The sequence below is a fragment of the Monomorium pharaonis genome, chromosome 9 (assembly GCF_013373865.1).
Source record: "Monomorium pharaonis isolate MP-MQ-018 chromosome 9, ASM1337386v2, whole genome shotgun sequence".
NCBI classification, from domain to species: Eukaryota; Metazoa; Arthropoda; class Insecta; order Hymenoptera; family Formicidae; genus Monomorium; species Monomorium pharaonis.
In genome coordinates, this window is record NC_050475.1 from 12,993,065 (window position 1) to 13,017,243 (window position 24,179).

At 36.9% G+C, this 24,179-nt stretch overlaps 1 protein-coding gene across 2 annotated transcripts in view; it reads right to left on the bottom strand.

Moving 5' to 3' along the window:
- Positions 1-10,451, bottom strand: part of LOC105830762 (probable serine/threonine-protein kinase DDB_G0282963) — a 47,995-nt gene extending 37,544 nt beyond the window's left edge. The window contains exon 1 of one of the 2 annotated variants that reach the window (XM_012670298.3): positions 9,674-10,451. In XM_012670298.3, the coding sequence (XP_012525752.1) occupies positions 9,674-9,756 (83 nt within the window). In that variant the 5' untranslated portion in view covers positions 9,757-10,451. The remainder of the gene's footprint in view (positions 1-9,673) is intronic. The other variant, XM_012670299.3, reaches the window with a different exon arrangement.
- Positions 10,452-24,179: the final 13,728 nt, after the last annotated feature.

Consider the following 24,179-nt stretch of genomic DNA (forward strand, 5'->3'; position numbering starts at 1 on the left):
TGATAGTATTTGCTTTGTATGTCCAAGACGGAAAAATTCTTATTTTATTCAACTGTCTGTTATCAAACAACTACAAGAAATGTTACAGCGTGATAGATTTTGCAAATTATAATAATTTGCAAGGACGATTTGAGAGACATGTTAATAAAGATGTTATTTCAGATATATATAAAATTTATCAGATAGAATTTATAGATATTGGATGAATAATGTTTTTTTAAGAAATCCTTTTAATTTTTCTTTAACTTGGTATACCGATGGGATATCAGTTTTTAAATCTTCTCAAATTAGTATGTGGCCTGTGTATTTAACTATTAATGAATTTCAAAGATCGAAAAAAACAAGAGAATACTCTATTACTTTATGATTTGGAAAAGGTGAATCTTCTGCTAATTTATTTTTATATAAATCATATCAAGAATTTGAACAAATAGGTCAAGGTGTACAATTTTTCATACAAGGAGAAGATAATCCAATTCTCATAAAAGAAATTCTTTTGTTTAGTATAGTTGATCTTTTGGCAAAAAGTCAATTTATGAATTTTAGACAATTTAATGGTGATTACGGTTGTCCTACTTGTACTAAAGGAGAAAAGGTAGCACTTTGTTCAAGAGGATCAGTTAATGTATATCCTTATGTAAATAATATTGTAACAAGATCATTACAAGAATGTGTTAACTGGGCTAATGAAGCAACAACAAATAATCCTATAATGGGGATTAAAGGTCTGACGGTTCTTTCAATATTGATGTCAAATTATATTGAAGGAATAGGAATTGACAGAATGCATGCAGTTGACGGTGGAGTTATCAAGAAATTATTATATAACTTTAATGTTTGATTCAAAATATAATGCAGAGTCTTTTTCGTTTTACGTTGTTAAAGATATTATAAATAGTAGATTGACATCGATAAAACCGCCACGTTTTGTTCACCGCAAAATACGTCCTGTCGATGAGTTGATTCATTGGAAAGCATCAGATTTTAAAATGTGGTACTTTTTTTATTCTATTCCTATTTAAAGGTGTAATGCGACAGGACTATTTTGAACATTATCTTCTCTTAGTAACAGCAATAAGTATACTAAATAGTGAAAAAATTACTCCATTAATGTTAGATCTAGCTGAAGATTTTTTTTTTAAATTTGTCAAAGAATTTGAACTCTTATATGGTTTAAAATTTTGTTCAATTAATATTCATCAATTGCTTTATTTACTAGATTGTGTAAAAAGATTTAGACCATTATGGACATTTTCATGTTTTGAACATGAAAATACCAATGATTTATTATTGAAATTAGTTCATGGAACATGCCACATTGATACACAAATTGTCAAAGCTCATATAATCGCAGTATTAAAACGATACGATTTATAAATGAAATTCCTGAAGGTCTTATCCGAGATTTTTGTGTTAACAGTAAAAATTATTGAAAGTTATTGAGTTTTCGAAAGTTCTTTTACATGTCGGTACATATAAAAATATGTCAGTATTACCCAATGATCTTATTAATATATTACGTAATTTTTAAATTTCCGAAAATGTGATTATTTATAAATATTTCCGTTTATTAAAAAATGGAAAATTATGTATCTCATAAACATATCAAAAAAATTTAGAAACTCAATCTTTCATTATGCAATATTTAAACAATAATCAGTTTCAATTAAGATCTATTATTTATTTTATTAAAATAATAATTGTAATCGTATAAGACTTTGTCAATGTAATGGAGATCATTACGCTGTAATTAAGAAAATTATAACAAATGATATACTAGTTATACGAGGAGATAATTTTATATACGATAGTAATATGTTTTTACATAAATATCACGAAGAAAATAATATTAAATTAATTCTTATTGACAATATTGTTGTAGCTTGTTTCAAATAAAAATTAATATTGAAATGTATGTAGGTATTCCTGTAAATCAACAAGAACTTAAATAATAATATTAACTTAACATTAAAAATACTTCGTACAAAATTTTTAATACTGTAATAATATATCCTGTATCTTGAATAATCATATAATAAAATGCTTCTCTTTCATAAAAACTAATGCGTTTTATTTGTCTTCCTTATAAATATTACATATTTTAATATATTTAAATTCTTATGTAATATTATTTGTTTCAATTAATTGTAACAGGATTAAAAAATGGTTTAAAAAATAAGTTTTTATTTATTTATATATTACAACAAGTTAATTTAAGAAGAATTTAAATATAAGAGTAGGAGCAGCAATTCATCCAAGTAGAATGTATAGGCTTTAAATAGAAGCTGTAGGTTAAATAGAAACAAAAGAGGTTGCTATAGGCTTTAGAGAATCAAAATAGGTGTTAGATGGAATATTGGCATCGAAAAGTAAGACCAAAGTCGACTCTGGAGGCTTTAGAGAATTAAAGTAGGCGTTAAATAAAATAATGAGGTCGAAAGTAGAATCAAAATTTCGACTCGGGGTTTCAAGTCGAAATTTTGATACTACTTTAACATCTATAAAGCTATTTTACACCTACTTAAATACTCGAAAAACTATAAAAAATCTTTGATGATATTACTCCTATTGAACCTACTTTGATGCTCTTATTCTCTCCCCCCTCCCTTTTTTTGAACTTTAATTCTATACATTTCATTTCAATACTATTTTGAAGCCGCAAATGCTCCCTGGTATATATTTCGATTCGTAGTCGAGTCCGCGGAGAGTTTCACAGTGATGATGTGACAGTTCGCGACGACGTGACATACGCAAGGTTAGTTTTTAGTTTCTGTATGCATATTACATCGTGGAGGAAAATACGATTACGTCAAATTTGAAGATTAGTATAACGTACTATGCGTTGTACAATTATAGATAAATATATTACACAAAATTTTAATTTTTTTATGAAAATAAGTATTCTGAGATAAGTTAATACTTTGTCTTGTTTTATTTTTAGTTATTATATTAAGATTAAGACAAAGAGAGGAAGGAACACTATTTCAAGTTAAAGTAAAAAAAAATTAATAAAAAAAGGGGATGGATAAGTAAGGAGAGGAAGAAAAAAAAAATTAGAAATAGTTAAGAAAAGTAAGAAACAGTAAGAAGAACAAAATAAAGTAAGTCATTTACACATGTAAATAAATTATAATTAATATGTGGTAGAAAGAGTGTTGTTGTCAAATTAAGAGAGGGAGAGAGAGAGAGGGGGGGAAAGAAGAGAAGAGAAGAAAATAACATTGTGTAATAATGTCTATACATATATATATGTACGTGTATGTACATATATATATGTGTATATTTTATCTCTCTTTCTTTCTTTCTTTTGTGTAAATAATGCTTTCCCCTTTTTTCTTATATAATACATAGTTCTAATTAAGAGTTCTAATATTAAAGAGATGTAATATGATGTAATTAATATTATTAATTTTAAAGCTAAAAAGTATCTATATGCATAGTAAACCTTGTGGATATCACTTGACCAAATTTAACTTTGTACTTTTTAAAATATTTTATTAAACAAAATATAGAGCATTGCCCTATACTTTTTGTCTGCTATTTTAAAAGTGTATCATAAAGATTGTAACATTAAACTACATTAAACTTTAATATATAATATCATCATTAATTTAATTTTTGTTTAAAAAAAAATAAGAATTATACAGAAATTATAAAAATTTTGAAATTATATAATAATTATGAAAAATTATACAAAAAATTCTTAAAAAAATTTTTTATTGAAACACTTTTCAGAATTTTTTATATAATTTTTCATAATTTTTTATAAATTTCAAAATTTTTCAGAATTTTTGTCTAATTACCAGAAATATGTAGCAGGAAAAGTTCAGAAGAAATTTAGAATAAAACCTATTTTGCTATTTTAACTGCTATGCAAATCAATCTATTGTAACGCTAAAAACAGTAAAACGGGAAATTTCAGACATTATAAGAGTCAAAGTAATAGCAAATTGTATTATTGTAATTAAATCTATTTTCATATCTTTAGCTCCTACTATGTTTTAGAATTAAAGGTTTAATGTAGGGTCAAAATTTCGACTCAGGATAAATCTGTTAACGAGAAATCACGAGTCTAACGCGTGCTACGCGGGCAGTAGAGCACTGCACGTCCCGGCCGTCTTTGACGACTGTTCTCTCGCCAAAGTGACGACGATTTACTTACATTCGGAGAAATCTAAGGCATGTCGAAGAATATTCTCGTATATTACGTCGCGCATTAGATAACCATTTTCTCCCAGATTTAAAGTTAATTCGAGCGAGCATCGGCTTGTTGTACATGGGTTATAGTTGCCGCTCAATCGTGTGCTCGAGGCTACGGAGCCATTGTATTTGTCTGAATTTCGAAATACAATTGTTAATCTTCTTGTTTTAAATCGTTCTACTTTCTAAATAATTGTCTCGCCTTCCCGATTTCATTCGCCCGTACCGAACTTTCTCATCTATCAATTTTTAGGGCTAAGTAGTCGGTTATCGGAGCCGCTGACGTCCTTGTCGCATATAATTATTCGCCCTTTGTTTTGTGTGCCGCCGTTCAGAAAATAACTTTCGCGTATTCCGCGGAAAGAGTGATACGCTTTCTCGTACCTGGCGCCCATCATCTTTTTTTGCGAGTGAGGTACACGAAATCGCGGTCGCCCCGTTATCTGGATGACGCAGGGCGACAACAGGGGCGAAGTTGCCTGTCGCTCGTAAGCACGGTCGCAATATATAAAGATTCTTATGATAATTTTGAAGTTCATATTATAGCAAATTAAAAATCGAGACTGAGATTAAATTAAAATGATAAAACAAAGTTATTTTGTTTTCTTTTCTGATTATATTTTAATTTATTTTGATAATATGCCTATTATATTATGGATTACATCGTGGAGTAAAATACGGCTGTGCCTAATTTGAAGATTAGTATAATACTATGCATTGCATAATCAGAGAAGTATATTACACAACATTTTCATTTTTTTATGGAAATAAGTATTCTGAGATAAGTTAATACTTTGTGTATGTGTGTGTGTGTTATGGTTTATTTTTAATTATTAGATTAAAAGAAAAAGGGGAAAAAATTTGATTTGAACCTAAAGTAGAAGAATAGGAAAAGAAAAATGAGTAAACGAGTAAGAAGAGAAAGAGAAAAAGAGAGAGAAAGAGAGAGAGAGAAAGAGAGAGAGAGAGAGAAAGAGAGAGAGAGAGAGAGAGAGAGAATTAGTAGTTAAGAAATAATAAGAAGAAAAAGTAAACATAAAGTAAAATATGATGTGAATTTTTTGTTATTGCTGATAAACGATAGACAAATTAGTCAAATCGACTTCCTGGAAAATTAGCTTATTTGAAAAATAACGTTTTGACCATTGATTTTGATTCTTTTCAGGTATAAATAAATGTGCTTGATTTACGACATAATATGAGTTGATTTTAGACATAACTTGTTTTATATTTTGTTAGTCCGAATATATTAAGTCGTTACGTCGTAAATCAGGCACATTTATTTATACCATTGAAAAGGACCAAAATCAATGGTTGATACGTTGTTTTTCTAATAAACTAATTTGCCAGGAAGTCGACTTGACTAATTTGTCTATTGTAACATAAAGTAAGTTATTTACACATGTAAATTACAATTATTATGCTAGAAAGAGTGTTATTGTTAAATTGAAAGACAGAGGAAGTGCACGCGCGCGTGTGTGTGTGTGAGACAAAGGGAAGGGAATAACATTGTGTAGTAATGCCTATGCATATACGTATGTACATATATATGCATGTGTCTGTATTTTATCTCTCTCTTTCTCTTTTTCTGTGTAAGTAATTCTCTCCCCTGAATATTATATAATATAATCAACCTCAAAGCTCGGAATAGTGTGGCCGACAGAATATGTCTACTTGAAGGAATTAAATATAACGTAGTTTTACAAAGAAATAATAGGACGAAGTGAACGGTTTATTTTTTTGCAATGCATTGAAATAGGTAAAAAGCGTGAAATCTTGTCTGAAACAATTACAACAAAGTATACACACTATAATGTCATAGAGGCCTGCCGATGAAGTGATCATAGGTTGCAATATCGGAGATATGTTTATACGGATGCCCAAGGATTATTATTTGTAAGAGTTATTTGTCTTACAATAGTATATTTAGTAACTGTTATGCATTTAATACAAGCCGGATATATGGATAAGGCACAGAAATATACCGATAAAGCTCTAAGTCAAATTGAAAAACTAAAAAGTAAGTATTTAAATACTTTGTTGTTCCCAAAACAATTTATTATAATTAATACAATTATCTTCATATACAATGCAATTCTCTTACATTCACACAAATCACATTAAAAAAATATTTTATTTGTAGTTAAATTGTAATTGTATATTTGTAATTATATTTATTGTTTTTTTACAATTATTGATAATAAACCTATTTTGTCCGTCTTTTAGTTAATGCTTTTGGAACATATAATCATGTGCCGGCTTTTAATGAGAAACAAAAGCATGTCTCTTACGGAAATTGTGAATGTGGTGTATGGCTTTTAAGTAACCTGGACTGCCATCTGTAAAGCTGGCAAGCTTGAGAAATTTCCGTAAGAGCTACGCTTCTGTTTCCCATTACAAGCCGGCACATGATTATATGTTCCAAGAGCATTAATTAAAACACGGACAAAATAGATTTACTATTAATAACTGTAAAAGAGCAATAAATAATTATAAATGTATAATTACAATTTAACTATAAATTTAACTGTAAAATAGCAATAAATATAATTAAACATAATGCTATATTAAATTGATGCAAAAAGAATGAAAAGTAAAATATGGGATGACATATCGTTTCTATATTTGAGAAGTCGACTCGTAATCATTTTATAGTCTTCCGTCTTATGTATACCTCATTTTATAAAAAAATAGAAAATCACATAAAAAATGAAAAACTAAATACCCCGTTATTCGGATCTTCGGGGAGAACTGTGAAAACTGTGAGAACTGTTGCTGCAGTCGCAGGGTGCCTTATTTACAGAGCACAAATGACGTATAATGTTTACTAAAGAAAAAAAAGGAAATTCCATATGTTCAGACGAAAACAATGTAAAGTATTTCTTAAAAACAAGATAATGGAAAATATACATTAGAAATACATATATCTCTAATCCTCTATAAGTGCATTCTGCAGGTAATGCTCACGATAAGTAGTTCATACTTAAGTACATTCCTAAAATACGTGGCTAATGCTCACAAAATATAATCACATAAAAAAAAGAAACACTGATTGTGATCAAAGCTGGATTTCTGGTCTGATAATATTTTATTTATAAATTATATGTTGAAAAATAATAATAGATTAGAAGTGTAGGGAATATAATTTATTCGAGAATATAATTTATTACAGAGGTACGAGATGTGAATTCTTCGGACGGCTATAGCTACGACTGACTTGACCTGAGACGTCGCTCTGTTTGCAATTTTATGATTGAATACATTTAGTTGAAGCGTAAACATAAACTGGCTAAATGGCAATACCGCTACGTCCCTGAATATCACGGAGTGGGAGTAAAATCAATCAATAGGAAGTTACCCCGCGTTAACGGACTCAGAGCTCCGAACAGTCCGCTAACGCGGGGTTCCACTGTAGCGTGCGCAAAGCGCGTGACTATAGTATCTAGTTAATTATGAAATTGATTTCCGTAAAAATTGCAAAATAAAAAAAAAAACAATTTTTTGTTTTTTACAAAAATTTTATCAGAAAAATCAAAGTTTAAATTTTTATTTGATTATAAGTCAAATGAAAGAGGAAAATATTAAGAGTATTTTCTAAAATTTTAAGTTAATCAAATTAGATGAGTTTTTGTGGTGACACAAAAACGCGTTAAAAATTTTGCAATTTATACAAATTTTTACAAGTTTTTTTTATCTCTGTCTCTCTCTCTCTCTCTCTCTCTCTTTCTAATTTAAGGTTTAAAAAATTTTCAAGTTTAATTAAAAAATATCAAAATAATTGATTTTTTGAAGCACAAAAGCGAGAATATTTCTTTGACTTTATTATAAACGTTTTATTCAATTTAAAAACACTATTTGTTTATCTTTTTAAACAACATAAAAAATATGTATAGTTCCATTTTTCGGTTCACTATTTCTGCACCAAAAGAAAAAAGTAATTGCAGTGACCAAAATATCAACATATTGTCTATATTTTAAAATCGTTTTTGAACCCACCTATATTTTAATAGTTATTCAACAATATAAATTATAGTTTGTTTAAACTATGTTGAAAGTCTCATAAACATATAATATTGGTCTATATAACTTGTGATATGGCTGTCATAATTAAAATAGAGATTTTAATATAGTAATTTGTATTAAAAAATAATCACTAATATAAGCATCACTATAAGCATACACGGTTATTATTATCAATATTATATTAATAATTACTATAAAAATTATATTCCTGACTATAATTATTTTACCATGCAATTATCAAGTCACAAATGTTATATATTTTTTTCTCAGTGTACAATTTCTTAATATAAACTGCTTAATATAAACTTCATTGCGTAAAAGATTATCAGCGTAAAAAATATACAAATCCGTTGCACAATTTTGTAAAATTTTTAACCGCATTTTAAGAGCGAAAAAATAAATGTTTCTTTCTCACTCTTTCCAATACACATGCACGCAATAAAACAATAAATTAAAAAACAATTGGAATAGAGCAGAATTTTAAATATAATGTTTCATTCATCTTACGTAATGTTATGAGATAAATGCATTGTGATATGTTCGTTTTAATTTATAAGCCTTTTGATCGGTATCACATACTCACTTCATTGCTAAATACTTATTGCTATTCGCTATTAGAGAACAGAAACATTTCACAAACACTTGTTAGACACACATGTGAAAAGTGTCAATATGGATTATTTGATGACGTGATCTGATTGATCGGCGTGTAAATTCACATTATTTCACATAATTATGCGTATTTTGAAAAACATTTTTTCTCAAATTCATTGACTGCAAAATTTATTGTTATTATCATCATGTGATAAATGATAACAGATCTGTGCTAGTCGCAGTCTTACTTGTCTTACAAAGAATAAAGTACTGAAAATTGTATAATTTCCTAATTTTATAATGTGCTGTGCGATTGCGGTTATATTTCATAATCGTATTTTTCGAAATACTTTTAACACTGTGCATCTTACAATCACTTTTATAAAAAGTGTAAAAGTTTAAAAAACGAACATTAGTATATTAGTAAGTAAACTTTTACTTTTTTTGTATTGGTCAATGTATTCTTTTGAATTGTTTAAATTTTTATAATTTGTGTATAAATAAGTTGTGTATAAATAAATTATTGTTTATTTAATTTATTTTCTCAAAACGTTTTAAACAACATATATTCATAACGACCTTGAGAAAAGTTTCCGCCAAATAAACGTCCATAAAAAAAAAAAAAAAAAAAAAAATCTAACGAGAATAAGAATTTCCAATTTTTTGCTATTTAGACAGCATGTCCAAAATCGGAGCATAAGACGTCTTAAAAATGTCTTTAAGATATTTTAAAGAACATGTCTTAAAAACATTTTCAAAATGTCTTTAAGACGTCCTGATATATGTATGTGCTGTCTGAGTAAAACTTAAACATAATATTTTCAGTCGCATTAAATTAAAACCGCTCTACTCTTACCGTGGTGCGCCCGTCATTAGCGAGCTGTGAGTAGCGTAAGCCCCTCCCCCGTAATAGTACGGAACATCATTATAATATGGCATTTTCTTTTACACTTTATTTTCTGTTTACACTAAACAATAATTATGCAATGCGATATAAAGAGCAACGATGACAAACGAGCGAGCTCACGAAAAAAAAACGATCGCCGCGTCGATCGGTCGAGGAAATGATTGAACAATTGTGCTCTCAGCAGAATGATGAACAGGCCACTATCAAACGCGGCGGCAGCCCGGCAGCTCTCAAGTGTACGAAAACCGAAACTGTTCTCACGATTCAGAGAGCCAAGACCAACTGAGTTTAAGCCGGTGATCCGGTGTAATAATAGAATTCTAGTATATGAGGCTTCCAAGCGCTAACTATACACCCAAACTCTAATAATCTGCTCGCATACGACTGGCTATTATGACCGGCAGTTGCATGGCAAGAGGAATGCGGAACAATAAGCTCTTCTTCAGCACGTCGTACGTTTAATAATATTTATTCATGCTAATGAAATTATTATGAATTTTCACTAATGAGAAGAAAATACGCGTAAAAGAAATGAATTGATGAGTTAATAAATACAGGTTTCTATTTATACTTATTTATATTATATTTACCGTAAATGTATAATTAATTGTATCAGGTATAAAATACATCACAATGCAATATAACGTATATTGCACAAAAATTTCAGCATGTTTTGTGTTACATAGGGTATTTATTTAAAAAATAATAAGAGGGAAAGAAAAGATAATATTATGGTCTCTATTTACATTGTGTACAATAATTTTGTTAATTAATATTTGGAAACTTAACATTCTCATTCGATAATTATAAATATTTAATCGATTTTAGACTCAAAATTACAAAATATTTAATACCTAAAGAGTTATTTATAAAAATGTTTGAAAAAACGGTATTGTATAATAGATCGAAGAGAAATAGGAATGATAGTGTAAACCCTCTACTGAAATAGATTTTAAAAAATGTTGTTTTAAAAAGTTTTGTTATAAAATTATATATTTAGGCAAAATAAAGAAAAATTATATATTGCAAAATATATACAAAAATGTGTGTGCGTATTATATATGCATAAAAAAAATATATATATATATGTAAAGTATGTAAAGTACAGTATATAAAGAAATAGTTCAAACAGTTTTCTCCAGAACTCAACACAAAGTATACGAGATATCGCGAATTCTATAACATCTCACATCTAGTACATAACCGCCTTCTGTCTTCTACATACATTCGTGTGATAATAAGCCTAAGTTAAAAAGAATGATAAAGTACATGTAATTAAATACACTGAAAAAAAAGTAATATATTCAATAAGATATGTTATTGCGGGTTGCCAATTACAGATATACCCAATACAATAATATATGCTATTGCAGTATCAACATTGTACTTGCATTAATAGCAAATATTATTGTATCGAGCATTTTATGTAGTTGGCAGCCCGCAATCATATATGTTATTGGCTATATAACATTTTTTTTCTGTGTACTAACATATATATAACATATATGCAGGGTAATGAAAATGCAAATTAAAAAATAATGCATTACTTATTATTTTTTTTAAAATAATTATTTCTTTACTCATTAATTATTAAAAAAGTAATGCGTAATGAAAAAAATCGCATTACTTATTTCAAAAGTAATGCGTAATAAAAAAAATCGTATTACTTATTTCAAAAGTAATGCGTAATGAAAAAAATCGCATTACTTATTAAAAAAGTAATGCGTAATAAAAAAAATCGCATTAATTATTAAAAAAGTAATGTGTAATAAAAAAATCGCATTACTTATTAAGAAAGTAATGCGTAATTAAGGATCTTCGCATTAGTTATTAAAAAAATATTTTTTAATGAAACCGTAATGCATTACAAAAAGTAATGCATTATTTAAAACCCTGCATATATGTATATATATATATATATATATATATATATATATATATATATATATATAATCTACCAAAAATGCTTGATTTGGAATTTTATGTAATTTTTTAAGTGCCCAGTTTAATTACATAAAAATATAATTAATAACAGTACGTATATATATATATATATGTACATATTTTGTGTGTGTATGTGTGTAAAAATCGTAAATGCATATAATATGAGCTATAGATTAATTAGAATAGTTGTCAGTAGAATTACAGACAACTATTTTAATATGAAAACTTAAAAAAAGAAGTACTGCGTCTATTGAAACGTCAGAAACGCTTAGAGAACTATATTAAATTCCATGCTATTATTTAATTTTGTATAACACGAAATGTATATAATTAAATAAAATGTTAAATAATTTAAAAAATACTGAAAAACGGAGAAAAGAAGTTGTAAACGAACATTTTGTTTTATTTAAATAACTCGTTGTCAGTAAAAAATTGTGTGACATAATTCTTGTTGGTACAAGTTTATTACCTATCGATCATGTTATAAACAAAAATTCTTCGGATATACGTAACAAACATAATTAATAACTTACTGGAAAGAAGAAAAAAGATTGCGGTTATGGAACTTGCAGGGCAATGTGGAACATTACCAACAAATATTTTCAAAACTATTTTTATTTTTACAAAATGAAAAATTAATGCTCTTTGACGAATTTTGCATGTCACTGTCACAAAGGTAACAATATCTTGTACATAATATTACACGTAAAAAATTGAAAGTATAAATATAAAAACCTTTGGCTCTTGCGACTTTGTGTATTATGGAAATACTATAAAAGTATTATAACAAACAATATTAGCTAAGTATTGTAAAAATATTGTAAAAAATATTGCAAGGAAAGAGATTATGGGACTCACAATCAGACTTGCGACAATCGCAAGTATTTATAACTTTGAACGCAAGCAATATAATTTTACACGTTAAACATGTGCATGCACACATTACGTCAAACATTAAATTCGATTACGTTATTTTAAAGCTATACTCAAGCTCTTCAAATTACACTAAATGTTAAAAAATTAATGTCCGACATTTCTCAAATGAGATAAAGAATAGACACCTATAGAACTTTCGGCTACTTGCAATACTGAAATTCAACTTTTATAACAAAAAACGAACACTAACTAATAACCAGTGGCCATGTTATAACGTCTAGACAGTATGTAAAGAAATAGTTCAGACAGTTTTCTTCAGAATTCACAACACAAAGTATACGAAACATCGCGAATTCTATAACCTCACATTTAGTACATAATCGCCTTCTGTCTTTTACATACATTCGTGTGATAATAAGCCTAAGTTAAAAAGAATGATAAAGTACATGTAATTAAATACTAAATAATATATAATATATATATAATATATATATATATAATCTACAAAAAATGCTAGATTTGGAATTTTATGTAATTTTTTAAGTGCCCAGTTTAATTACATAAAAATACAATTAATAATAGTACTGAATTCATTTTTACACCTATTTGAAATGTAGATAATTATAAATATATATCAAATATAAAAAATGTATACGTATATTGTAACGACTTTTCCTTGCGGGAAAGCCGCATTAAAGCCGATTAAAAGAACCGCGAGAGCCAGAGAAGCCCAAGTGCCTCTTACCTCGCGAGAGACTCGCGGCCGCACGACTCGAAAGGGAATTGCCGACGAGATCCGTTCTCCTCTTCGGCCACTCTACTCGGCGCGCTAGGCCCCTCTCGCTTGCGCTCTTTCCCGATAATCAACCTAAAATCGCGTGGCCGCCCCGTGGCTGACGCAACACTAAACTAAATCGGATAAGACGCGGAACGAGAGCGTGGTCGCCTCGCTAGCTAGTGGCTTTACAAACGATCGCGAACAGCATAGATCACCTCACTAAAAAAGTTCTCTGGCCGACGTCACTTTCTCGTTCTTCAGGCCTTCCTCGATGGACTTCGTCTGTACAGGCTCACTCACTGACAACGATAATTTTTTCGGCCCTTGTCGCCATAAGGATCCACCCATTCGCTAGGTCGTGCACACGCAAAAAGCACGGGGGACCGTGGTCGATCCGCGATCGACACCACGACCTCTCACTAGGGACTGCGCGTTGGCCTTCGCGAATCGCGTGGCACCAATCATGAAAAGATGCGCAGTCCTGTGGCCGCAGAAATGTGTGCGCCTTAAATGTATGCGTCCTTCTAAGGGCCTGCCAAGCTCCCGTGTAATACTCGTTTTTGGCAGGCCTCTCTCGGTGCGTCCCGCGATGTTGCCCTCCTTTTCTCGCGGGAGGGTCCGGCATCCTGGAGGACGATCCTCGTTACTTTGCCGATCTCTCGGCTTTCGCTAGGAGCACCTCCGCCTAAGATTGGCGAGGCACCGATTTTCCACCCACTGGCCATGGTTTTTCGTAATGGCTCGGCTCTTTCTCGTGTGCCGCCCGCTCTTTTCATCCCTCTGGTTGCTCCTCGGCTGCCGTTACTGCAAATTCGCTCGGTAAAATTTCTTCCTGGTTGCCCCTCTCTTCGCTCCCGCAGCCGGTGTTCCTCCAAACCCCTTACGTTCACGCAGCAAGGTGCGTCTGCGTTAACAATACTATATAAAAATAAAAAAATAAAAAAAAACTTAAAATTAAATAGTCCACGCTCGCCGCGATTCCCCCGCTCGTTTCACTTTTCCTGTTTGGTGCGAATCCACAGCTTATGACAAGGAAGGGACGCTCATCTCCATGGCAGCGTAACTGCCACGTCACAACTTCTTCACGTCAAGAGGACCTGTATCGACTCGGTGATGTCTGACGCAGCCACTGGTCAGCAAGAGCGCCGTAGAAATCTCTCTAGGGTTACTTATTGAGTACCAGAATAAAACAACACAAAGAAAAAGTCCCCCGAACAGACGCAATAAAAAAAAAGGAGTAAAAAAAAGGAAACGTCATTTATATCACAAGAGCGGCAGAGAAGTAGTCCCTCCTCCGCTTGGTCTCATCCACGATTTCCGCCCGCGCAGTTCCCTACCATGGACCTCTGCGGCGTCCGTCCGCTTCCGCCTCTTTCGCAGTCCGGACGGCAAGCAAGGAAGATGAGGCTTGAAAGCGTTGGGGGGAAGGGTAGAATCCCTAAACAAAACGACTCCTTCCGTATAGTCTTCCTTTTCTTTTATTATGGGCCGATATAGAAATATACTCGACAGAATGTATTACGTGCCCGCTTTCAATACTCGCATGGCGTGCGCAGCCTAACAAAAGTTCCCGATGGAGATGAGTCGTCCCGTTATCACAATTGGACTTGGCCCTCTCACTTTTGCCGATATTGGTCTGTGCGCGACCTGTCAGTAAAATAAAACAGTCCCGGAGAGAGGCCGAAAAAAACTAAAGGAAACATAAAAAATATTAAAGTACGAGCCAAAGAAAAATTAAAAAAAAACAAAAAAATATTAAAGTCTAATAAAAAAAAATATTGCAAAATTTGGGATAAACAAAAACAAAAAACCAACAAAAACAAAAACAACACAAAAAAGAAAACACAACATGGCAGGAAGAAAACGTGTGCCCCCGGGGTTGGGGCGATTCTGCCGATCGGCGGTTTGCTCCGTGCTGGCGTCGCCCTCCAATGCCCTCGGCGTGGATCCCGCGGCGTCTTCCTACGGTTGGCTCTTCAAGCTCCCCAATGAGCCGCTCTTACGTCTTTCGGGTTCGGGCCCCGCTCGCCTCTCACTGGGGATGTCCGGCCCTTAGCCCCCATAGTCTTCTCGGCAGTTTGAGATACGACGGTGTAATCCCGCCGCCCGCGCTAATAGTAATAGTTCTTCGTGCGCGAGCAGGGGCAGCGTTTAGCGAAGTAATAAAGGGACCCGCAGTTCCAACATTTTTCGCATTTCGGTCCCTCCAGAGTGTTTATGCGAGGGCGCGACTCCAATACTTGCTCCGTCTCTTTGCGCTGGGGCTTGCGCTCGATGCTGTCTCCGGATGGGACCATAGGGAAGACCTCCATCAGGTGCGCCAGCGTTCTCAGCCCGGCTGTCGCGAACGTCCGCCGCTGAGATCCGGGTTTGCGTTTCCCCGTCCTTTACTGCCGGGGAGCTCCACGGTCTGTGTCTCTACGTTCCGCGATGGTGGAATCTTTCACACGACTGCCCCCCGAGTCGTCCGGGCTCGCGCGACTTCTTCGCGCGCGATTTGTTTCAGGTCCGCCCACAATCCGGAGTGGTCTTCGGATCTATTAAAATAATTCGGCCCATCGGGCCATGAATCCCTCTATTCTCACTGCGACGTCCCACGCAATTAGGAGTGTTCCACCACTAGGGCTCTCAATACAGCGGGCACTGATAGAGTCCTACGGTTCGAAGCCATCAATGTCGACAACAACCAAACAACAAAGGAGAGACAGAATAAACGAAAACAGAAAAAATAAAACAAAGAGATAAGACAGCAAAAAAATTGTTTGGGACGAGTCGGAGCAGCCGCTACACATCCAAAGGCTCCTGATAGGGCTTTAGGTCTTTGATATTGTTACGTGCGTCGCCCGGTATACTCCGCGATCGCGGTTCAGCTGTCCGCGAGCCGATCAAAAAAGTAAGACTTCGTTGGTCCAGAGAGCCCCGTCGCGGTGGCCTTGGATAGCGGTTGGATAATCGTGTCAATGTGTTTCGTTGCTAATATACGTTTTTTCTCATATGAGTCGACGAGCAACGACCATGCTCGTTTGTAGTTGGCCGCGCTCGCATGGTAAATCAATATTTTCTTCAATGCGTCTCCGAGCAACGCAGTTTGTAAGTATTGAAATTTTACGAGATCATCGATGTGCGCGCGCGTGTCAATCATGGTTATGAACAAATTTTTCAATGAGAGCCATTTGTCGTGGCTCCCGTCGAACTTCGGAAGCTCGGCCACGGATAGTTTCATCGCCTTTTGTTTCTCGAGAAAGGTAGTTTGCCCCATGAGCAACTGAGCCGGCTCGTCCGGGGTTTGCATGCCTTGAACGCGAGAAGCGATATCATAATAGGTGTCCCGTACCCATGTGATCTTATTGAGGAGTTCATTTTCCGCGTTTAACTCGGTTAACTCTTCGTGTAAATTTTCGTATTCATAAAAGAGGTCAGTTATTCTTTTAAGTCTCAAAGTAACGTTAACTTTATTGAGTCTACCGTCATCGAGCGCGCTGTCCAAGTCCGTCAACTGGCTTTCTATTAATCTGAATTTTCTCGCGACGAACGCGATTCTCTTCCTAGTGGCCGCGTCCATTTCGTGTCAGATATTCGGTTCTTACTCTAAGTGATTCAGAACTATACTCGTTGGCCGAGACAACAAGAGAGAAAACGAATTTCTCTAAAAGAGACGGAAAGAGGTAGTGAGACAAAAGAAGGTCCAAATTCCGTTGCTGAGACAAAAAAAGAAAAAGTTCGAATTCCGTTGCTGGGACTGTCGTCGATTATTGTTCTTCGGTCGCTAACCGGCGCGTCCAATATGGCCGAATTACTACCTGAATGCGCGCGCTTTATCTTATGCACGAACGAATATGAGCAAGTTGCACGCGATGCGTGGCGGAAATGATGCAACCGCCACGTGGATAGCAATAAGCGAGTGTGAAACGATAAGGAAATATATTAGGCTTGAAGGAAACAACAAGCGATGAATTAATTTTTAAAGAAAATTGACTTATCTGTTGGTGATTCGCAGCGACTGCAGGCGTGGATAACCACTGGGCGGAAGGTGACCTGGTAATGGAGCAACGGTGATGTCGTTGGGACAGATTTGCGATGTTTGCGAGCTGCTGCGTTCGTTGCGCTGGCGCACGCACAGTTCACGTGTTTAACCGTCTCGCTCCTCGTGATTACAAGAAACGACTTCCACGAGCTTGCATCTCACAGGAGGCACTAAAAAATGTACGACCGCGCGTGTGGTCGCGTTCCCGCCATTCGGACCAGTCGATAGGCGGCAGTATAGTTTTTCGCGGTTGTTAGCAAGGATTTTATGGTCAACACGTGGGTTAAAAAAATATACGTAATTTTAGGGCGAACCCAAGGAGGAAAATCCGAGCCCGCAAGTGCAAGCCCAGCAAAAACCACCTTTAAAGTTTATTTATCGGAATCACTAAATTACCATGTTGAACAATTTGAGGTGCGAGCGGTTTCTGAAGATCGATCGTGCGTTGTATCGATATTGCCTTCGAGGCATGCGAAAAGAGACATGGCTCTCGCGGACCGCCTGCAGACACGGTCGCGCATATGGAATCCGAGGGCGGCTCGGGATTCCACTCAACCGGCTTACGTGCGGTTGTAAAAATCTGATGGCTCGAGAGAGCGCGTGTAAATGAGAATCGAGGTGACTCGATTATATTTGCGTACAGGATGGCTTCTATCACTTCAACTAGCTCACTACTGTAAGTGGCCCGGGAAAGAACTGAGGCAACGTGCCCGGCCGGTACACGCGCCCCCGCTCTTCTCTCCACCGCTTGGCGTCACCGCCGGCAGTGCCTGAAAAATCAGTCGCTCGGCAATCAGAATCTCATCTGCACGGCGCATTACGCGGGAGATTCGGATTAGACAACGAGTATTGCGTGTCAAATGCGAAGAAGTTTGTGTTCCGACGGAACAATCATGAAACATATAATTAAAAATTGATATAAAAAACTTAAACGAAAAAATATATCAAGAGAGATTTATTTAAGAAAATTGTAATTTCTGGTTATTTTTTTTAATTTCTACAAAACATTGGTTACTTGAATTATTCCTTTCTTCTATTTTTGCCAATTCCTAAATTGACTCCAGGAGTATCCCGTTTAGACACTTAATGATTGGACACGGCTTGATTGGACACGCACGATTGGATACCGCACGATTGCGCAACGCATTATTGGACACCTCATTATTGGACACCGCATTATTGGACACCGCACGATTGGATACTGCACAATTGGAAACACACACACACACACACATGTGTTTGCAGATTTCCAATACAATTTACATTGGTTAGCGACTTGGATGGGGTGGATGCGGGAAGGGGGTCGAAGGCTCTCCTTACACCCCCTCGGTGTGTGTGTGCGCGCGCGTGCGCGCGCGCACGAGGCATCACATAGGTTCGCGACTTTCCACGCAAAACGAGATGCTCGTAAAAATACGTATATAGAAGTTTGAAATTCACATTTTTTTCTGAGAGAGCGACGCTTTTTTCTGCCAGATGTTTCTAAGGTTAGATAATCTGTCATATGATATATTAATGTTTTTCACCAGAAAACTGCGGTGTCCAATAATGCGGTGTTCGTGACTGCGTGGATCTGACCCATACCTTTTATGCAAGCTTAAAATTATGTATGGGCAACAAGCGGATTGATTTTACGACGCAAGCTCGAAGCGAGGAAGTGGACCGCTGGGGAAACCTTCGCAGATTATGTGCACGAGTGATGCTGGCGAATCGCATTCCGACTGCAAATGCGGAAACGATCGGCTACCGATGGCATTCCGAACCAAGGGCTGCGCACACAGGCCAGAGTGCAGTGCTATCAAACGATTGATGCAATGCTGACAGCTTTTGCGGCTGCCTCGTTGCCTAAGGAAGTGTTCCATCGGCGGGCGCCTCGGCATCGTGAGAGCGCCCCGACGGCAAGGGCAAATCAGCCCCAGAGGAGAGGTCAGCACGAACGAGAGAGAGAAGACGTGCACCGATGCTATAACTGCAACGAGACCGGGCATTATGCGGCGAGCTGCGGGAAGCCAAAGAGGGAGCGAGGATCCTGTTACAGATGCGAAAAGCACGGTCATCGGGCAAACGAGTGCGATGCGCAGATGGACATCAACCTTGTGATGTGTGGTCAACGGGAGGACGACGACTTTCGGCGAGCGGTGAGCTTGCGCGTGGGCGGCGAGAGCGACAAGCGTGGCGTGAGTGTGAACGCGTTGCTCGACTTGGGGAGCCCTATCAGTTTCGTTAAAGAGGGTCTAATCCCTCGCGAGCATTTGATTGCGGATTGCGAGAATGATCGGTTTTATGGAATAAACGGATGCGGATTAGAAATAATAGGTCGAGTGGAGGCGAGCGTCGTTCTCGATCGCGTGGAATATGAGATTATGTTACGGGTTGTTCCGGATAAAACAATGTTAAACCCAATGATTTTAGGACGCGACTTTATGAAATTAGCAAAGTAGACGTTAGGCCATGATGGCGAAATTATGCACATTATGGACATTGAGATCGAGACCGGAAACACGCGTGTAAATTCGCAAGATATGAAAATTAATGAGAATCTGGCAAGCAAAATTAAGTTACGAGCGCGTGAATCGTTTGAAAAATTTTATATTAGCGCGACGAGGCCTTCTAAGCCTGCAACGGAAAACGTTATGATGCTTACGATTACGGACGATAAGCCCTTCTCATGTATACCCCGTAGGCTATCGTACGATGAAAGATCAAAATTACGGTATATATTTGACGATTTATTAGCTAGTGGAATCATCCGGGAAAGTGCATCGGAATATGCATCGCCGATCGTGTTAACCAAGAAGAAAAACGGCGAAACGCGCATGTGCATCAACTTTCGAATGTTTAATAAAATTACGGCCCGAGATAATTTTCCCATCCCGTTAATCGAAGATCAACTAGATCTATTGGAGGGAAAGAAATACTTTACGACTCTCGACTTGAGAGACGGATTTTTCTACATTAAGATGCATGAAAATTCGATCAAATATACGTCGTTCGTTACGCCACTAGAGCAGTACGAATGTATAAAAATGCTCTTCGGCCTGAAAGGCGCCCCGCTGAGATTTCAACGATACGTGACTTAAATATTTAAGGAGTTAATAGACGTCGGAGAGATTTCCGTATATTTCGACGATATTTTAATCGCAACTGAAATGATAAAGCATCACCTGCGAGTATTAAAGAAGGTTTATAGGCTACTTGTGGCAAACTTCTTAGAATTACGTTTAGACAAATGCAAATTTTTGCACATTAAGTTAGACTATTTAAGATATAAAATAACAGACAAAGGTATATAGCCAACGGATTGAGGCCTCGAGGCAATTAAGGAGATGCTGGAGTTGTCTGTTTTACCAACAAAAAGATAGTAATTTTTGTTTAACAATATCTTTTTATTTCTTTTATAGATTTGGAAATCCTTCTCCAGAATAAAAGAATACGCATTGCTATCAGTCTGTGGAGTGGAATTTCCTCCAAAAAACGAGAAAAAATTGTTAATTTGCTGTCACATCATAACAATGTTTGCTTAATATAAAAGATCTACAGTTTGTACCTACGAAATTCGTATTCACAGACTAGTAGACGACGAGAACAAACAGTGTCAAGTTTCGAAAATTAGATTTTAGTGCCTAATTGAGACGAAATTGTGAAACATAAATTTAGGTTATATACGCGTAAAAAGTTGATAAGTAGAGCAATAAAAAAAAAATTTTTTTGTCTTCGATATAAAGTCCAATTCACAGATAGATATTAATATGTGTACTCTAATTCTGGAAAAGAATTTCCAAATTTATAAAAGAGATATATACGAAATCTCATTAATGATGTGCATGAATGACTCTACATTATCGACCTCGATCAAGTTTGAGAGGCAGTCCAGCATCGCCTTAAGCGATTCCCTATTCCGCGGAATGTTCACGATGTCCGAAGCTTTCTAGGATTATGCTCGTATTTTAGGAAATTTATGGAAAGTTTCTCACTTATTGCGAGGCCGCTATACGACTAACAAGAAAGAATGCCAATTTTCAGTTCGGGGAAGGAGAAGGGGAAGCGTTCAAGGCATTGAAAGACCGACTAGTAAGCGCCCCTATATTAAGCATATACTCTCTGCGCGACGAAACGGAACTGCACTGTGACGCGAGCGTGGCGGGTTTCGGAGCAATCTTGCTGCAGAGAAAAGCGAACCGCAAATTGCACCCGGTATTTTATTTTTCAAAAAGGACAACCGAAACTGAATCGAAATACCACAGTTTCGAGCTAGAGACCTTAGCAATAATTTACGCACTTCGTCGCTACCGTACATACTTGCTCGGAATAAAATTTAAGATTTTTACGGATTGCCAGGCGTTGAGCCAGACGTTAAATAAAAAGGAAACAAATCCGCGTATCGCGCGATGGGTTCTGGAGTTACAAAATTATGATTATACTTTGGAACACAGACGGATGTTGCACGCGCTTAGCCGCCAGATACTCATTGTCGAGGACAACTCTTTCAATCGAAATCTCGCGTTGTGTCAGGGAGACGATCCAGAGATCGAAACGGTACGCGCGGAGTTAGAGAACGCGGAAAGTAAAAACTTCAAAATGAGAAATGGGTGCGTATACCGGAAGAACCGAGGTCAGACGTTATTTTATGTATGCATGACGCTAATCTCTACGCTGTATTAGAGATTAGCGTCATGCAAAAATACCACAATAAGATGGGCCACGTAGGTACCGAGAAAACCGTCGCAAACATTTTAAACAATTACTGGTTTCCGGATATAAGATCGAAGATCAACCGGCACATAAAGGGATGCTTGCAGTGTATCGGATTTTCCTTGCAAAAAAAGTTGAAGGTTTATTAAATAATATACCGACGCGCGACGCGCCGTTTCTTACACTGCACGTCGATCATCTGGCGCCGTCGTCGAGATCGCATCTTTCAAAAGGCCAATATCTTTTCGTAGTCGTTGATGCCTTCACAAAGTTCGTTATATGTTACCAAGGGCACAAGCTCTTCGGAAGTAATAAAATGCTTGAAATTCTATTTTGAATACTATAGCCGACCACTGCGCGTTGTTTCCGACCGTGGCAGCTGTTTCACGTCGCGCGAATTCGAAGAATTTATGACCGAGCAAAATGTACAACATGTCAAGATCTCAACTGCTTCTCCGCAGGCGAACGGCCAGGTTGAGAGATTCAATCGTGTCGATAATCGCTAAGTTGGCAGACGAGCGGGAAACGCGCTGGCCCAGTGTAATTAGAGACGTCGAGTTTGCGTGTAACAATACCGTGTCGAGAGCGATGAACGAATGTCCGAGCGTATTACTCTACGGCGTTTGCCAGCGATTAGGTGTGATCGACGGATTGCGAGACGCTCTAGAAGCCCGGGGCTACTTTAACTCGCAGAGAAATCGCAATTTACCCGATCAGCGTAGGTGAGCCGACGAACACATTCGCAAACGCCAGGTAGCGAATAGGGTGTATTACGACCGTAGACATAAGACCGCGAAGGGTTATCAGATAGGCGACAAGGTGATAATAAGGAATTTCGATAATTCTCCTGGTGTTACACAAAAATTGATACCTCGTTTCATGGGACCGTATAAAATTGAGCGAGTGCTGAGAAACAACTGGTACGTCATTAAAGATGTCGAAGGATTCCAATTAACTCGAACCCCGTATCAGGAAACGTGGAAGGCGTCAAACATTCGACCGTGGGCACCGAAATAAGAGTCACAGGGGACACGTTGCGTTCAAGTGACACACATATTCTGTACATAGCGATTTATACGCCACACTATATTAGCGTCGTATTAAGCGTAACTACATTTTAGAGTAACTGAATTGAACTTTTATTTATTCACTTCGACAATAGGCGTGCGCCGGGTACACAAAAAAAAGGAAATTAACTAATCTTTGTGAAACTGTTATGTATAATGTAATTAATCGGGACGATTGTGACGATACGTCACTAAGTCCCGGGCCGACCATCCGCCCCACCACGGGACTCGGCGTCTACGGACGCCCCTCCCGAAAGTCTAGTACCCCCGTCGGGAACCGATCCCACCACGCTGCTGGGAGCGCGTGGGGATCGCCCCGACGGATATAAAAGCCAAGCTCGATCGGGATCGAGCACCAGTCCCGTCCTGTCGACTGAGTAGGTCTCCGGACCACTCTGACGCCCGGTTCTCGCCGGCATTTGGCCATCCTTGTGTCCGCCGACGGAGCAGGCCACCTGGCCGTTCTGCCGCCCGGTTCTCGCCGGCATTCGGCTATCCTTGTGTGCCAACAGAACAGGCCACCTGGCCGTTCTGCCGCCTGGTTCTCGCCGGCATTTGGCCATCCTTGTGTCCGCCGACGGAGCAGGCCACCTGGCCGTTCTGCCGCCTGGTTCTCGCCGGCATTTGGCCATCCTTGTGTCCGCCGACGGAGTAGGCCACCTGGCCGTTCTGCCGCCCGGTTCTCGCCGGCATTCGGCCTTCCTTGCCACCTCCAACGGGGCAGGTTACCTGGCCGTCCTGCCCGCCGGTTCTCGCCGGCGACCACGGGTCGCGACCGCGTTCTAAGGTGCTGCGCATTAGCGCGCTCCCGCCCGACTGACTAGGTTAGGCTGTACATTACTGTATATACCCGCATAGGCTAATTAGTACATAAGGTAGCGTAAGGACTATGTAAGTTAGGCTAAGGCTTCTAACAAAGACCTATTACTTCAACATCGGTGTGCGCAAGTTGGTTTCCCCCCTTCTCTCGAATCCTGGTACCCGGCGAGCCTGTCCGAGGCGTTCGGGAAAGGCGAACCGTTACACGATTAAGGGGTCAGAATGGCCAAATTGTAAGACGAGCGCGAGAGGTAG